We start from the raw sequence: 18,257 nt of genomic DNA, 5'->3' as shown, positions 1-18,257 counted from the left end.
AAAAAAAGTTTTTTTTTTGCCAGTTCAGAGTTGTTTAGTCTCCAGTGGTTCAAGACTCAGCCTGTTTGGGTAACGGCACAGTCTATAACAAATTATTTCCCCTCCAAATCCCTTCTTTTCACTGGAGGGTAATCTGAGTTCTTGGGTGTAGGGGTGAAGGGAAGGGAGTTGCGTAAGAGTTACCCTGGCATCTGGAAAGTGATTCTGGTCCATAGGCCATCCTCTCTTGACATAATGCTTGTCCTGCCTTACTCAAATGCGAAGCCTCTTCCACGTTTTTTGGCCCTCTCAGCCACTTGACAGCCCCTTTCCAAGGCTTCGGGACTCTTAGCTGCTTTACCTGAACACTCTGGAAGGTGCTGGACCTTGTAAGGCAGTCTATCCTCAGGCCCAGCACTTAGGTAGCTCTGTGGCCAGGGTTGATCCTTGGCTTGGGCCACGCTGAACATGGGGCTTTGCAACGAGGCTGGTGGTGTCCGGGGCTACACCCTGGGAAGCCAAGCTCTGCTCCCCCTCTTCCAGGGTTCCCCATCCCTCTCCTTCACCAGAGAGTTGGTGGTGGTAGGAAGTCGGGGCACTTGGTCACCTCTCAAAGAACGTCCTGCCTGTTGGTCAACTCTGCTCCTTTTGGGTAGGAAAACACAGTCTTAACATTACTGTTCATTCTTCTGTTCTCAGTGGTTTATGATATAAATTCTGTGTTCTAAGTTCTCTAGTACTTTGGCCTTTGAAATTCAAAGAAACAAACACACAAAAATACTTTCTCTTTCAAGTGTCTCAGCCTCGTTCATGTTCACAATGGACAATACTAAAAACACTGCCCTGCCATATAAAAACCATGGGAGAGGTTTTCTTTCTCCAGTCATCAGCTCATGACGTACTGATCATGTGACTTGGTTTCATATGCATTACTAGATACTCCTTCCCAAATAAATCTTTAGCAGAAGTGTCCTGTAACCTGAACAGCTTGAAGGGCGGGGATAGACTGACAATCATCAGGGAACCAAGTTCCTCTTAATGAAGGCGACTTGGGGGTAGACTGTGAAGTCTCCCAAATGGTAAGTGTTTCCAGGAGGGAGGTATCCAGAGGGTAAGGATATTCTCTTTCTTTTAAGCCTTTTTTTTTTTTTCTTCAGAGAATTAAGTGACTGGATTGCATCCTGTTCATTAAGCAGTTAGTTTTACACTGAAGCATGCAGGCCAGGTTTAGGGCATTTGTGTTGGTGCTGGGACCAGAGCAAAGAGTGATACTGGGGTGACAGTCTCCACTGTACGGGAGCTTCCAACCCAGGAGGTGAAATGAGGCAGGTGGGTGCACAAATTATCCAAGGAAAGAGAACAAAAGGAAGAGAGAGTCAAGGAAAGTGGTCAGCCCAGGCTGAGTGGGGAGGAGGTGACTTCACGGTCCCAGACAGAACAACGGTGAGAAGGAAGAGGGCCCACAAACCCTCTCCTATAATCAGTGGATGTTTGAGAGTCCCACCTAGGTCTATGGGCCTGTGTGGCTAGCAGGCTAGCTGGAGTTGGGTGAGTGGGAGGGTCAAATTAAAAAAAAAAAAAAAAGTAGAGTATAATTTTTATTTCTACATTACTGCACAGACGAATTTTCACTTTCTACTTTTACCCCAATACCGTCAGAGTACCTAAAAATCGTCATTATATAAATAGCAAGACCCGTTTAGGTTCACCAACACGTGGCTTGCCTAAGCCAGTTCTAGGTCCTGGGCGGTGCAAGTGGTTTATGCTTGACTACTAACTGAAAGGTCGGCAGTTCAAATCCACACAATGGCGCCGAAGAAGAAAGACATGGTCATCTGCTTCTATCAAGGCTGCAGCCAAGAAAACCCTGTGAAGCAGTTCTACTCTTTAACACACGAGGTTGCCATGAGTTGGAATCGACTTGATGGCAATGGGTTTAGTTTTTTTGAGTTTCGGACTAGTTCTACAGGGCCAAGTGGGGCACACCTGTTTCAGCTTTTCATCGACTGCCACCTGGACACACCTGCTGAGTTAGCCCTTCAGGTGGAGGACTCAGAGTAACAGCCTCATTCTGGGAGTCTGGAGGAACAGTTTTCACAACTCTAGCTGCACACTGGGATCATCTGGGAGCTTGATGTGGGGCCCCAGCCCCATAGATCCTGATGTCATCTATCTGGTGTGTGACCCAGGCAACGCCAGAGTCTGAAGCTCCTCCAGCGATTCCAGTGTGTCGTAGGGCTGTGTGAACCGCTGCTCTGTAAAGGGAGACTAAGAGACCAGGACAAGTAATGAGCTGTCGCAATCCCATGATTTAGGCCTGCTCCCCAGAAAGGGGAACCACACACCCTCCTGGAACCACATAAGATAGAGAAATGACTGTTTCAACAAAGCTGAGAGATTGTCATCATGCCTGGCCACAAGGCAGGTTTTAGGACTGACGAGTTACAGTTGCTCACTCCTTTAGGTTTTCCTCCATCCCAGAATTATCGGTGGCAGCTGAGGCCAGGGTTACTTCAAATCTCAAGAGTTTCCGAAGAGCCGTATCAAGGGATAGGTTTGCCTGCCCAGCCTGGGAGGGATGGAGGCAGGAGTCGGCACTGGAAGGAAGGAAACAATCTTTTACTCAGCATCTCCTTGGCGGCAGACACTTGACGGAGCAGCACATTAAGTCCCCCAAACAAGTTGGAGGTCTGGCCACTTGCTCCGGGCCGCACGGAGTGGGGTGGTCACTTGCTTCTGGTCACACGGAGTGGAGCAGAAAGGACAAGCTTCAAGCTCGTGGTAGTCCGGCTGGGAGCCCTGGCGTTGGCTCTGTGACTTTGGCCGTTCATTGCATTTCTCTAGATGTGAATTCTCATTTGCAAAGTGAAGCTTGTGGGAGTAGGTGAGTTTTAAACTTGAAAGACTACCCAGTCTGGCCAGAGGTTTGGTATCGAGATTGGGAGGCTGGTGCCTGTACCACATGCAAGGGGCATGTACGGGCTTTTTCATCAGGACATACAAAAACAATACGATAATACTTTAAGGTAACGCTAACGATCGTCCACGGTGGAAAAGCCCGGCCTAGGGCGATCAGGCTCCACCGGCCATGCGGGATTTCAACCACTAACTGCGCTCTATTGCAAAATCACTGTTTGCTTGGGGCCCGAAAGCCCTGCGAGTCGTGAGCTCTGTTCACTGAATTCATCCCCAGAGGCACCGCAGGTGGGGTGGCAGAGCCCGGTCGCTGTCTCTCGGTGGGTTGTGCCGACTAACTCGAGGAGCTGCGCGGCGGTTTGGGGGCGAGGGCGCGCGGTCTCCGATCGCCGATCCCCGCGCACAGGCGGGAGACCTCGGCAGAGGCGCCGGGCGTGGGAACCGGGGCCGGAGGCGTTCCCAGAAGGGCCGTCTGGCCTCCCCAGGGTCGGCGCGCGCTCCTCGAGGTGGGGCGGGGAAGGTCCCCGGGCCTGGCCCCGCCGAGCCTTCCCGGGCCGCTCCCCGCCCCCGCGGCGTCTGGGCCCGAGCCCGAGCCGCGCCCGGCAGTTCCGCAGCGGGACGCGCCGCCGCCGCTCGTCACCGAGTCCCGGAGCCGAGCCCGGAGCGCGCGCACCGGCCGGGGCCAGGGACGGCGAGGCCCGGGCTGCGCCGCAGGAATGTGAGCGGCCTCCCCCGCGGCGCCCTGGAGCTCCCCTCGCTCCTCCCAGGCTCCCCGCCGGGCCGGGGCCAGACTGGCCGAGCTGGCCGGGTTCCCGCCGGGGCCGCGGGTCCCTGAATGCCCCTGTGACTCGCTCAGCCGGGGGACAGGATGGCGCGGCGGCCGGGCGAGGAGTAGGGTCCGGGGAGGGTGATCGGCCGGGGCGCTGACGTTTGCGCTGGGCTCCCCGATGGGCAGTGGGCGGTAAGTGTCTTTCCTGAATTACACTTGGGTTATCAGAGTTATACGAAGGCGATGGCAGTTTTATGTTTTCTCGTTCTTTTTTTTTTTTCTGTTAAAGAGTAAAGGTTGTTAAAAAAAATAATTGGGGAGGAAGGAACTTACCGATCATTCTGGAAGGTTGTGTCAGATGTGTGTTTCTCTGTGTGTGTGTGTGTCGTTGTGTAAATTGCTTCCAGGCGTTTTAATCCTGCCAAGCTTAGCTGGTCTAGGAGTTTCCCTTTTAGGGTTTTAGGTGTTGTGGCTCCCTGTATAAATTGTTCCCCAGCGTGTTAATCCAACCAGGTTTAGTTGGTTTAGGGGTGGTCCTCATAGGGGTTTAGATTCAGGGAGCTGAGCCCCATCCACAAGGTAAGGGATGAACACCGTAGAGGCTGAGGGGTCGGTGACTTGTCGCCCCTTCAGGTAAAGGATGATGGCGGACATTAAAAAGACACTTACGATTTACAACCAGCACGTCTGGTACTTTCCAGTTTAGGAGGCCCTTTACACTTAACTGCTCTTTCATCTTCACTACAGTCTTGTGAACAAAGCAAACCAAACCTGTTGCGGGTCAAGTCGATTCTGCCTGGTAGTCACCCTATAGGACAGAGTAGAGCTAGCTGCCCCATAGCATTTCCAAAGCTGTAAATCTTTACAGAAGCAGATTGCCACATCTTTCTCCCAAGGAGCAGCTGGTGGGTTTGAACCGCTAGCCTTTTGATTAGCGGGCAGAACTTAACCACTGCGCCACTAGGGTTGCTACAGTCTTGTGAGAGAGGTGCTGTTTTCATTGTCGTTATAGCCCAGGAAGCAGAAACTTACAGAGGGCCGACTGACGTGACCGAGAACCCGCATCCAGGGAGTGGTGTCCTGGACGCCAAACCTCTCACCTTCTACGTTACCACATGATGGCTCTCAGTGGTCCCTGCCTACCAGGGCTTTCTCCTGGGGTGCTGCGGGGAGGGAGGGGGAGGGAGGAAGGCTGCTGAGGAGGGTGTGCGGTGGCTGATTCTTGCCCTGGGCAGCTCTCCAGTCTTTTCTTGTGCCAGGAAGCTCATCAGATGGGCTTGCTCCCTGGGCTTTAGCTGCAAGGCCTAAGAACAGAGGGAAGGGATGTCTTGGGGCCACTGATACCGTGATGAGAAGGTGAGCTGAGGTCCGTCTATCTTTAGAATCTGATGTCTGGGTCACCCTGCCTTAGTGCTAAGCTTCTGGAACGCGAATGTACCCATGGAATTCTGTGACTATTGGTGAGCTAAGGAAAGCAAGAGGTGGTGCTGGGGTTGTTTGCTGTCCCTGTGGGCATCTTTTCCTGTCTTGACCCAGTATAATTTCTTATTTATTTAATATCCTCTGTAATATTTCATTTGCTTTTCTGTAATAATATCCTGTATTGAGTTTTGTGCTAGAAAATTAAGTAGAGCCTTTAGGATGAGATTTGATTGGGGCGGGGATGTGCAAAACCCACTTTTTAGTTTTTGGTCTTACTTGGCTAGCTACCTTTCTGCTGTGTGTGCACTCCGCTTGAACCTATCCACACTTGGGTGGCCTCCATTCAGTTCAAGAAAGGTCGTTGGACCTGCCTTCTTGCATGTTGTTGACAGGACAGGACCAAACGCCACGATTTTAATCAGCTCCACTGCTGCCATATTTGGTGCAATGTGGCATCTAGATTTTCTTTCTGGTTGCAAAACACGTAGCATTTTTTTTTTTAACTAGTTTTTCCACTGTTGGTGAAACACTGCTTAATATTCAATTTATTTACTTATTTAATGTTTATTGAAGTTTCCAGTGTACCAGGACAAGCCCTGGTGTTGCAGTGATTAAAGCGCTGGGCTGCTAACCAAAAGGTCCAGGTTCGAACCCACCACCTGCTCTGTAGGAGAAAGATGTGGCAGTTGGCTTCTGTAAGGAAGCCTTGGAAACCCTATGGTACAGTTCTACTCTGTCCTACAGGGTTGCTATGAGCCGGAATAGACTCGAGGGCACTGGGTGTGTACCTGGCACTGTTGTAAGTGCTGGGATGGAGCAGTGAATGAAACAGACAGAAACCCCATCCTCTTGCTGAAGGCTTAGGGTGCTGGGACTCTTTTGGATAAGGCTGTTCATGGAAATCTGCCCCTTTGGCGAGGGTGTAGGCACAGTGGCTGCCCACAGGACCCCACTTAGATTCTCCAGGGGAGAGGATGGGAGGATGAGGGACACGGGTCCAGCTCTGTGTTTCCCTAAAGAACAGTGGAAATGCGCTCTGTGGCTTGGCCGTGGGCTTGCTGGGACACCACAAAATGGAAAACCTCTGTCTGGAGTGCACCAGTGGGAGATGGGTGTCCATCTAGGAGCAAAGACATTGTGGAGGGAGCGCCTCCTTAATCAAAGTGGCAGAGCTTGGAGTTCTGCAGCATCCAAGGAGGGAGAAAGCAGAGTTCACGTATTACTGTTACCTGACAGATCCACTGTTGACTTGCCAGTTACGTTCTGAAGGAGAGAAGTCATTAGGGGCACCTGTGAGTCACCAGCCATGGCCCAGCCCCCTGAATGTCACCCATCTGCTGCTATCAGAGAGTGCTTGGTTTGCGTTTTCCTCTCTTCGAGGTTGTCAGGTGGGTTGTTGATACAGGACAAGGATTTGCTCTGTCAGCTTTGTTCCCCCTCTGGTGGCCTGCCCGGGCCCCAGGAAACACTGCGCTGACTCCTGGCCGTGCCCAGCGCGCAGAGGATGGAGAGGGGCCAGCTGTGAAGTGAGCTCATGGAAGGTGAAAGGGGTTGGGGTTCCTCAGGTCCCTGCTGGTACCGGTCGCTGGTGACCCCGCTGGTGACCCAGTGTGTGTCAACTTTACAACTGCATAGGAGTGCAGTTGTCAGTGTTTTTGAGGTGAAAATGAAGTGCTTAGGAGAAATAAAACACTGAGTGTTGCATTCCTAGAAAATTCAGTATGTATGAAAATTTTGCCAACAATGTATATATTTTTATGTAAATGCAAAATGGAGTTGGTGCTAGGCTTAAAAAACCATAAATATGTTTCTCATGGGCATGAGTGTTTGTGGGACCCTTGCAGTCTGGCAGGATGTGGGACAAGTCTTCTCTGGGTGGAAATGTGTTGCACATTGTGAGTTGTCCACTACCAAATGGCCTTCACCTCTTAATATATCACTGTGATAACTCAGAGTGCCTTCATCATGGATTGAATTGTGTTCCCCCAAAATATGTGTCAACTTGGTTAGGCCATGATTCCCAGTATTGTGTGGTTGTCCTCCATTCTGTGATTTTTCCTTTGTGTTATAAATCGTAGTCTCTGCCTGTGGTTAAAGAGGATTAGGGTGGAATGTAACACCCTTGCTCAGGTCACATCCTTGGTCTAGTGTAAAGGGAGTTTCCCGGGAGTGTGGTCTGTACCACCTTTTATCTTATAAAAGGAAAGGGAAGCAAGCAGAGAGTGGCAAGCTTATACTACCAAGCACCTGGAGCAGAGCATGTCTTTCGGACCCAGGGTTCCTGTGCAGAAAAGCTCCTAGTCCAGGGGAAGATTGATGAGAAGGACCTTCCTCCAGAGCTGACAAAGAGAGAAAGCCTTCCCTGGGAGCTGACGCTCTGCATTTGGTCTTCTAACCTACTAGACTATGAGAAAGTAAATTTCTCTTTGTTAAAGCCATCCATCCACTCGTGGCATTTCTGTTACAGCAGCACTAGATGACTAAGATAGTCTTCTTCCCCCAAATTTGTGAAATGCTCCCTCGGGGGCCATACGTGCCCCAGTGAACATGACTGCTTTAGCTTTATCAGAAGATACTGGGTGATTAACACAAATGCAAACATGGCCCCTGAAATAGGGCAGGGCATTGCCATGATTCCACGACAGTGGGTTTGGTGGTTGGGCTGGGCGGCTAACCAGAAGTCTGAACCACACAGCAGCTCTGTGGGAGAAAAACCTGGCAATTTGCTTTCGTAAAGATGACAGTCAAGAAAAGCTTATGGGGCAGTTCTGCTCTATGACGGGGGTCACTGTGAGTTGATTGACGGCACCCAACAACAAAAACAACGATAGCTGGTAAGGTCCCTAAAAAAAAAAAAAAGGTCCCTAGGTGGTGCAAAAGGTTTGTGCTCGACTACTCACCTGAAGGTTGGCGGTTCAAACCCACCCACTGGTAACCGCAGAAGAAAGACCTAGCGACCTGCTTCCATTAAGATTATAAAACAACAAAAAAAAACTAACTCAGTACTATCTAGTCAATTCCAACTCAGAGCGACCCTATAGGAAAGAGCAGAACTGCCCCTCATAGGATTTCCAAGGAACGGCTGGTGGATTCAAACAGCCAGCCTTTTGGTTAGCAGCTGAGCTCTTAACCACTGTGCCACCAGGGCTTCTCTATTAAGAGTGCAGCCAAGAAAACTCTATGGAGCAGTTCTATCCTGTAACATATGGGGTTGCCTTGAGTCAGAATTGACTTGAGGGGTGACAGACTTGGTTTTAATAGGTTATAGGGAGTCCCTTGGTGGTGCCAACAGTTAACACTCTCGGCTGCTCCCTCTTCTCCCTAGATCTCTGTCTAAATCTGTCTGTCTCCTTCCAACCTAGAGGTCAAAGGCTCATTCCTGGTAACCACTTTGTGATGATAATCACTTCTTTCTGGGCCTCAGTATCCCCTTGGACTTAAAACCCATGTGCCTCAGCTTAAACCCCATCCTTGTGGCTTCATGTCTTGTCATAGCTGATGAATTTAGATTGAATAGAGCAATACCTTGAAACCTGCAGCAATTTTTACGTTATGTTTACGTTAGCACTCTCAGCTGCTGCGCCTCTCTCCCTTTGCCTGCTTGATGCGAATGACTTCACCTGCCCCATTTATATGGTTCAATAAGCTAGATAAGTCTACTTTGAGCCAGGCTTTTAGATTAATCTATTCAGGGCAATATAGCCAAAGTCTATGTTTTCTGGAGTTTCTGAGATGGTGAATGAGTTTCCATTGCTGCTGTCACGGAGGTGGTTTGGGCTTATACATACCGAAAACCGAAAACCAAACCCGTTGCCATCGAGTCGATTCCGACTCATAGCGACCCTATAGGAAAGAGTAGAACGGCCCCATAGGTTTTCCAGGGAGTGCCTGGTGTATTCAAACTGCCGACCTTTTTGGTTAGCAGCCGAGCTCTTAACCACTGCACCACCAGGGTTTTCTGTACATATCTATGTAGATCTTTCTCTGGCAGAAAGTCAGTGATAGCCGTATTTAACGTACAGCTGGGTTTTAATGATTTCTGTGAGTGGCGTGTGTGTGTGGTTAATCTCTATGGAATGGAAAAAGTTATGCCCCTTTTGGAGCACATTGCGATGAACCTTAGAGTGCTCAATTTTTCCTGCCGAAGGACTTCTCTTGGAAAGTGAAAGGCGAATGCCCAACCCAGCGCTCCCGAGTAGCTCACCTTCAAGCATATTTCTTTGGTGTTTTATCTGAGACTGTTCTTAGAGATTTTTTCTTTCTACTACATAATATAGTCATGTTTGCTTTACTGTAAAAATAATTTGCATGAATCTGGTACCCCAGAAAGATAAACCCTGGGCTTCCTGGCTGTCTAGAGCCTTCCTTTGTGGATTTGCGGATCCTATTTTTTTTTATTTTAAGAAGCAAGGACTTGAGGGAGCACAGAATTCTGGAGTATTTTCCACAAACATGTGATTCTGTGGCTTTACAAGTAAGTTCCTTTGTACCTTGTCTGTAAACTAACATTTTGGCTTTGGGAATGTTGGGGACTGTGTAACAGCTTATAACAAAGGGGTAGGAGGTGAAGATCGTGATTATCTCTGAATTTCAGTCCCATGAGCTGTTCTCCATGCAGATTTCCACTCATTATCCATAGAACACGTGGGCTCCGGCATCTCGCGAGCTGCAGAACCCGGGTTCCTCCTTGCGTTGACCAGGGCGCATCCACAGCCACTAGCCCGTTCTAGCTGACTTGGAGTCTAACTCTCTGGCTGTTTGTCGAACATACAGAGGTACACGTGGTCACTACAGTTTGGGATGAAAGGTTGTCGTAAATGATGCCGTGGATGCATTTAGGAGACACTCAATGCAGAGGCAGAAGCGTGACTTGATACGAGGTAGAAATGTGGAAAGTGCAGCAAGGATTTCCTTCTAAGTTTTGGATTTGAGGCACCCTCCTGCAGTCCTCTCTTCTTGGGGTTCTGCATAGGTTTGGCATGCTGCAGGACTCCCCTTAGCACCAGGCCGGAGCAGCCCCTGTCCTCAGCCCTGTGCTTAGACGGCACTGCCTTGCCTCCTCCAGCGGCACCCCTTGATGTGACAAGGACTCTGTAGGGCCAAGAGGGGGTGCTCGTTTGGAACCCTTGCCCAATAGCTACCCCCTTCTTGACCATGCTTCTAGTCCCTGGTACCGCTGGATTTCCCACACAGCCTGGGCCCCAATTCCAGGGCCTCTGTGGCCTCTTTCCGGGGTTCTCCCATGGAGTGCTCTGCCGGTATATGTACCACAGACGGTCTGCGCGGCGGCCAGGGACGCGTGAGGAGGATGGCACTGGACACGTGGGCTGCGGTGTCCACCTGAGAGCACATATAGGGACCCTCACAGTATGGGATATAGCTGGGGAAGGCCAAAGATCAGCCTTGGAGGTTAATATAGCTAGCTGCATCACCCAGCCACGTCCTGGGACTGCTGTGCTCATATCCCAGCATGGCCAGTGCTATGTATGGACAGAGTAGTCTGTGCTACTGATACTGGCCAGGAGTCACAGAAGAAACCACCAGGCAAGGAACAACTGCGCAATGGGAGCCTGAATGCCACAGAGCTGCTCCCAACGGCTGGTCTCCTCTGCTTGGCTGCCAGTTGGCAGTTTGAACCCACTCAGCGGCACAGCAGAAGAAAGGCCTGGCGACCTGCTTACATAAAGATTACAGCTAAGAAAACCCCACGGGGCAGTTCTGCTGTAACACACGGGGTTGCCTGAGTTACCATCAGTTTGGCTACAAAGGCTGTTTCTTTTTTATTGCTGCTGTTGTTGTAGGTTTTTTTATTTGCTTGTTTAGTGAGCAGAGGGAGTCCCTGAGTGGTGCACACGGATAACGTACTTGGCTGCTAAACGAAAGGTTGGAGGTTCAGGTCCACTCAGGTGTCTCGGAAGAAAGACCTGGCTGTCTTCTCCGAAAAATCAGCCATCGAAAACCCAATGGAGCACAGTTCTACTCTGACACACGCGGGGTCCCTGTGAGTTGGAACCAGCTCTGCAGCAAGAGGTTTTCGTGAACACAGAAGCCAGACTGCAGTGTGGTTCAGAAGTGGAGATGATAAATAGAAAAGCTCTTACGGGAAGTTTCTGAAGAAAAGAGGATGAGGGAGCGTGAAGTAGTTAGCGGGAGGCGGGGAGGCAACTTCTACGCCCAGGGTTTCCTGGGCCTTCCAAATGAATTCATCCCTCTCGCCTTTCCTTTTCCCTCTGTCCCGTTCTCTCTGTAATTCCCCTCAGCAGCAGTCATTTTTGGAGCACGTTTGTGGGGTTGGAGGGTCTGTCCTAGGACCGGGGGACAGGACGATCTGGGAGTCTTCCCTTCAATGCTATGCTACATTGCTATTCGTATTGATAAGCTACTGTGCCTCTGATACCTCAGTGTGCGCTGTGTGCTGTCTCAGAACCTTGGTTGCCCAGAGGCTCAGCTGCTAACCAAAAGGTCGGCAGTTTGAATCCACCAGTGGCTCCTTGGAAACCCTATGGGGTAGGGCAGTTCTGCTCTGTCCCATAGGGTCGCAATGAGTCAGAATCTACTCGATGGCAATGAGTTCTGGTTTGTGTGTGTGTGTGTGCTTCCTGATCAGTTTAAAGTGAATACTTGTCTGGTATTCAGTAAGTTTATCTAAGCAAAATGTTTAGCATTGAATTAGTCAGGCTGTTTTAATTCACTGGGCATTCAAAGACCTCATGGTTTGGCCTTAGGAGATTTTCCAAGGTCTAAGAAATGTCTGAGATCTGAAAAACACAAAACAAAACGAGATTGCAAAATACTGGAAAAAAAAAAAAAACCTGCAAAACCAGCTGAAAATGGTGAAATATCTATAGAACGTAATAGCATGTCAATCACAACTCAACTTTTTTGAAGTTATTTATGAGTTATGTAACTTGGGATGTGGGTATATTAATATGCTTGATATAATGTGGAATGAGGACTCAGAAGGTAGGCTGAGCAGGCCCTTTGTTCAAAGGCCCTGTTCGTTTTCTTTGGCATCTTCTAGGTTTCTCTCAGGCAATGCCAGAGCGGAGCTTTTGTTTTCCCAGGGCGTTCATTCAGCCGTGAGAGCCTCAGGGATTGTTTCATTCATTTCTGTATTTGTGTGTCTAGCAAAAGGTCAGATTCGTTTGTGTCTTTGGAAATGTTTCACGGCTGTTAAACTTTGCATATTGCCAAACCCTGTGATTTGATTTTCTGAGAGTTCTGTATCAAAATACTCTGGAACACACTTTTAAACCCCTGACTCATTTTTACAAGAGTTTAAAGCCTTTCTGGTATCTCTTGAGATCATTGCAGTCTGTTTGAGACTTGCAGACTTCTCTCCTCAGATCCATACTCATGGGCATTCTTCCTTTCCAGGTAGATGTGCCCTTGAAAGGTGGTGACTCCCTGCCAAGAAACGGGACTACTTAGTACCTGAAAGCTTCTCGGAGGTAACAGGACTGGCTCACCCCACCTCACGCCTGGCTTTTCTCACAAACAGCTGGAGTCCACAGTTCTCAGCATCAGGTGATCTTTGAGTATTCCTCCATTGTATGCAAAACTATTTTAATTTTGTTGTACATTTTTCTTTGGGACACCTCCATGGTTTTACCAGCTTTTTAAAGAGGCGACTCGACGGCACTGGGTGGGCAACCCATTAAGCAGTTCCTGGGTGGTGCAAACACTTAAGCTCAGGACTTTTAGCTGAAAAAAGTGAAGGTTCGAACCCACCTCGAGGCACCTTGGAAGACAGGCCAGGCGATCTGCTTCTGAAAGGTCACACCCTTGGAAACCCTATGGAGCAGTTCTACTGTGCACCCACGGGGCCATCAGGGGTGGGCATTGACTCGACGGTAACTAACAACCACAACGACAGAACCTAGTAACAGCCACAGCTAGCCTGGTTTCCCCGAGTCACTGTCTTACTGTTCTCCAGAGAAAGAGAACCAAAAAGATTTATATTAAATATATGTATTTTTTTTTATATGTATTTAGATACTTTTTTAACATATGGATCTATAGAGATAACATATATATGGAGATATATATATAGAGAGAGAGGTAGGCTGAGAAAGAGTGAGAAAAGGAGACAGGGAGAAAAGGAGAGAGAGAGAGGGAAGGGGAGAGAGGGATTGATTGATTGAAGCAATTGGCTCACTTGATCGATCGTGGAGGCTGGCAAGTCAGGCGGTGGGCTGAAAGCTGCAGCAGAGTATCTATTTATAGTGTTAAAGCAGACTCCTCCTCCTCCAGGAAACCTCAGTTTTTGCTCTTAAGGCCTTCACCTGATTGGCTGAGGCCCACCCTCCTTGTGGAGGTCAACTGCTTTAAATGTTAATCACGTGTAAACGCCTTTTTAGCAACATCTAGACTGATGATGGGCTGAATGGCTGGGCGCCATAGTCTGGCCAAGTTGACACGTACAGCTGACCACCACAGTCACCTCACCTGCCCTCAGGTGAGTCGAATGATGGTGGCTCCCAATTCAGTGTCCTATCTCTCCCCAACTCCAGCACATTCCAGCCCTTACTGTCCATTTTTGCTTAACTTTTAATTCACACAAAAATCTCGATGTTTATTGGCAACTTCACTGCCTCACCTAGTCTCGGGAGACCTGGAGCCCAGTGGTGCTGAGGCTGCAGCCCGGGGCCTCTCCTGGCCATCCGTGGGTAAGGGAACCTAACTTCTTTACCTGGACCTGCCTCCCCCTCCCCCCATGCCATTCTCAGCGAGCCAGGGTTGTTGCCTCCCTCTGGCCTGCACCCCAGTCCTAGTCAGCCCCCAGTTCTCTCACTTGCCTCTGGTGGTCCTAGATATGCTCTGTTCTAAATTTGTTTATTGCTGGTTTGGTTCACCCCCTCATTCCCTCTCATCTGGACCTCCGCAGCAGCCTCCTAACTGTACTTCCTGCCTCCCGGCTTGTCTCCAGTTTATATTCCACACAGATGCCAAAAGTCCTGTAAAAAATGAAAGTCTGAGCATACCTCACCCTGTGGCTTAAACCTGCAAAGTGGTTCTCTGCCACCTACAAATTGCAGTCCAAACTCCTCAGCAAGACCCTTCATGTCCTGGGCACTTCTAGCCTCTCCAGCCTCATCTCTCAGCCCCCACCAAGCGAGATGTTGCGTGGTCCTCTCCTGTACCACCATCCCATGGCCCACATGAGGTTCAGGTAACACCTCATCCTGGAAACATCCTCCCAGTGAGGACCCCTGCCTTTGAGCTTCCATCATACTCTCGGGAGATCTCTCCCTTTGGACATTCCCACGTGACAGTATAACCCTGTCGATGTGCCCCTTTTCCTGGCTAGCACGTGAGCTCCTGGAGCCAGGCACTGGGTCGTTATTTGTATTTTTATTCCCAGGGCCAAGTATAGACAGTGGGCATGTAGTAGATATTCAGTATATAAATATCGAATGCAGAAATGTAAGTACAAAGAAATGAATGGTTATCGGAAACATTTTACCAAAACTTGTATTTGTCATCAGAACATGGGGTAATTTAATAATAGTTGACATTTGAGTGGAAACCCTGGTTAGCTACAGCTGCTAACCAAGAGGTCAGCAGTTTGAATCCGCCAGGTGCTCCTTGGAAACTCTATCGGGCAGTTCTGCTCTGTTCTATAGGGTCGCTATGAGTCAGAATCGACTCGATGGCAGTGGGTTTGGGTTTGGGTAACATTTGAGTTAAACTTAAAAGTTACAATTTTAAAAGAAATGCAAACAGAATGCTCCTTAGATATGAGGATGGCCAGACTTCGTCTTGCTTACTTTGGAAAAGTCACCAGGAAAGACCAGTTGCTAGGAAAGGACATCATGATTGGTTAAGCAGAGGACCAGTGGAAAGGAGGGAACCCCTCAGTGAGATGGATTACACAATAGCTGGAACACCGGGCTCAAGCAACAACGATTGTGAGGATGGCGCAGGACCAGGCAATGTTGTGTTCTGTTATACATGAGGTTGCCATGAGTCAGAGCTAACTGGATGGCAGCTAACAACATCGAGTGATGACCATTTTTCAGACATTGTTCCAAGCCCCCAGTATGTGATAGCTCAATCCTTACAACAACGCTCAGTGACAAAATACTATTACTATCATCCCCGTTTTGTCAAGTGGGGGAACTGAGGCACAGAGCCCGAGCTTTTATTTGTTGTGCCACTGATGGAATATGAGGAACACATCTGGTGATAACATGTGGCTAAATGCCTATATTGTGACCATCTCCATTACCAGGTTCATTTTTTATTTGAATTTACTTTTTGTCTCTGGCACAAGTGTATTGCTTGGCATAGAGTAGAATACAAATGTTTGTTGAAGGACCTCCTGACTTGGACAGCTTTTCAACTACTGACACTAAAGACTCATCAGGTTTGGCTACACTCTTGGGATTTCTGTTTTGTTTTAGGATGTAATGAGCTTTGCCTTCATTTTTGGAGGAAGGAGCATATTTGGTTTAGCCTTGAATCTGTTCTTCACCTCCTTCCCTTCCGGTGTCCCCATTCCCTTAGATAATTTGACGAGTAACCCTACCCACTCACTGCTCTGAGCTGACCCCATTGCCTTAGGATCCTGGGGACTGATACGGAGTCACAAACGCCCCTGCTTTTTCCCAGATCAGTTCTGTGGCAGGTGAAGTGAAGCCTGGACCCCTAGGGTTTAGCAGTCCCTTTTGTTTTTTGTTTTTGATTTTATGGGGTGTTAAAGCAGGAGGGTATCTCGGTCATCTGACTCATTGCCCATCTTGTACAGATGACAAACTGAGGTCCAGTGAGGTGTCATGTCCAAGATCATTCTATCCTGGATGAGCTAGCCACACCGTCCTTGGACATACAATGAGTTAAACCTTGTTTGTCCACAGTTAATTTGGGCTGATACCTCTAGATAAACACTTTATAGGTCTCTTTTTTTCCTCTACCTAATAATCAAACAAGCCAGATCTTGTAACTAAATGAAGTAACAGCTGGCAGGTGTTCAGCTGATTTCCTAACACCCTTATTTTGCTTTTGATAAACTAATGCAGGTCATTGGCTGGCCTGGAACTTGTAATCAAGAACGCTGAAACCCTTTCTCTTTATTTTGAAGACTTAAAACACACTTCCACACAATCACAGAAAAACATAAGCCAGCCAAAGTTTCAACGCCTTCTTATTTAACAATCTGAATATAATTTAAAGATAAGTATGCTAATAATGCCATTAAACAGGACTAATTCAAGAAAAGGCCAGTTTACATTTATACAATGTCAGAATTACAGGGTTCTGAAGGAATGCAGTTTTACAACTTTCAGGCAGGTTTCAAGACATGAGCCGGGTTTAGGAACCAAGGTCCTATTACTGGGAGGAGAGTATGAATGGGTGTGTCTGCATGCCTAGAAGGGCTCCCCCGCCTTTCACATTGACTTAGAGAGCACGTTGTAAATTTAAAAAATATCCTTTAATACAGCTTCTTAAATTGTTTTCCAGTTAATATTTAAAGGATTGCATTTCATTAGTAGAGTCTGAATTTGTGATGTCTTAGTTAAAATATTTTATGTTTGCATATTTTTATGTTTGCATATTTACTTATAACTATGGATAAGAATACGAGCAAATTTAATCTCTTATAAAAATTAAAATCAAACGGTGCATTGCATTGGACAAAACTGCTGTAGGAGAACTCTTTAAAGCGCTAAAAAGCAAAGATGTTACCTTGAAGGCTAAGGTGTGCCTGACCCAAGCCTTGATGTTCTCTGTCACCCCATATGTACGCGAAAGCTGGGCAAGGAATAAAGAAAACCAAAGAAGAATTGATGCCTTTGAATTATGGCGTTGGAGAAGAATATTGAATATACCATGGACTGCCAGAAGAATGAACAAATCTGTCTTGGTAGAAATACAACCAGAATGCTCCTTAGAAGCAAGGATGGCAGGACTTCGTCTCACAAACTTTGGACATGTCAGGAGGGATCAGTCCTTGGAGAAGGACATCATGCTTGGTAAAGTAGAGGGTCAGTGAAAAAGAGGAAGACTCTCAATGAGATGGATTGACATAGTGGCCACATCAATGGGCTCAAGCATAACAACAATTGTGAGGATGGCGCAGCATCGCGCAGTGTTTTGTTCTCTTGTGCGTGGGGTCGCTATGAACTGGAAGCGACTAGATGGCACCTAACGACGACAACAACAAAAACTAAAGTGTAGATTTTTTTTTTCGAGGCATAAAATGACATGGTCTCTTCTGAAAATTGTCTCTGGGGTTAGGTGGAAAGGATGACTATGTCTCTGGTTCACGTTTTCATTCACTCCACAAGAATTCTTAACAGCTTCCATGTTCTAAACGCAGTGCCAGATGCTATGCGTGCGGTGAAAAGCACGTTGAGGTTCCTGCCCTTCTGAAAGTTTCCTGTTCTTTGTTAAGTGCAATCAAGTGTGCAAAGTGCTCTGATGGGCGCAAGCACAGATTGCTGGGTGGCACAGAGGAGGAATATCTAACCAGGCAAGGAGTGTGGGATGCTCCTGGGCATGGTTGGAGGGGAGTGGCCTGGGGCTGAGGCCTGATGGGTATGGGAACTAGTCAGTGAGAAGAGCAAAGGTGAAGACTCAGAGGCTGGAGAACATGGCAAGGTCATGGCTGAAGTATGGTGTATGCTGAGGGAAGTGAGGGCGGCATAAGTCAGAGCTAAGCAAAGAGAACCTGTACCCATTGCTGAAGAGTTTGGTCTATTTTGGGGGCATGGGGGAGCCAACAAAGATGTTGTGAACTACTGTTTGATGGGCTGATAGTTTGTAAACTCTTTAGTTTGACAGGAGGAAATCTATAGGCAGAGAAGCCAGTAAGGAGCCTGCTGCCGTAATTAATCAAGGCAGGAGATGGTCATTGCTTCTGCTAATGAAGCATCCATCGTGGGGCTTGAGCAAAGTGGGTCTGTTTGATGGTCTTAGGAAGCAGACTGGCTAGGCCTGGGCAAGAGAGTGGCTGTGGGGGTGGTGGTGACGGGATAATTGATCCTCGGTCTCTTGCTGGATGGGTGAATGGTAGGTTTGCAGTAGTGCCATTCCCATTGTGGTGGTGGGAGACTGGGGGGTGGGCTCAAGTAGGGGCCTAGTGGGGAGCGGGAGTGAGTGGGAGGTGAGGGTGTGTGCTAATTCGGCGGCAGAGAGCACCAGTTTGGTTTGGGCCCTGTTGAGTTTG

At 48.3% G+C, this 18,257-nt stretch overlaps 1 protein-coding gene across 6 annotated transcripts in view; it reads left to right on the top strand.

Annotated features, from left to right (window-relative positions):
• Positions 1-956: 956 nt before the first annotated feature.
• IL1R1 (interleukin 1 receptor type 1) overlaps positions 957-18,257 on the top strand; it is a 43,046-nt gene continuing 25,745 nt past the window's right edge. Inside the window, exons 1-3 of one of the 6 annotated variants that reach the window (XM_049856395.1) lie at positions 957-1,058; positions 12,464-12,613; positions 13,447-13,544. In XM_049856395.1, coding sequence (XP_049712352.1) covers positions 13,473-13,544 — 72 coding nt within the window. In that variant the 5' untranslated portion in view covers positions 957-1,058; positions 12,464-12,613; positions 13,447-13,472. The other 5 variants (XM_049856394.1, XM_049856397.1, XM_049856393.1 and 2 more) reach the window with 5 other exon arrangements.

Source organism: Elephas maximus, chromosome 17, assembly GCF_024166365.1.
Source record: "Elephas maximus indicus isolate mEleMax1 chromosome 17, mEleMax1 primary haplotype, whole genome shotgun sequence".
Classification (NCBI taxonomy): domain Eukaryota; kingdom Metazoa; phylum Chordata; class Mammalia; order Proboscidea; family Elephantidae; genus Elephas; species Elephas maximus.
The sequence above is the reverse complement of the archived record's forward strand: the minus strand, read 5'-3'. Positions and strand labels throughout refer to the sequence as shown.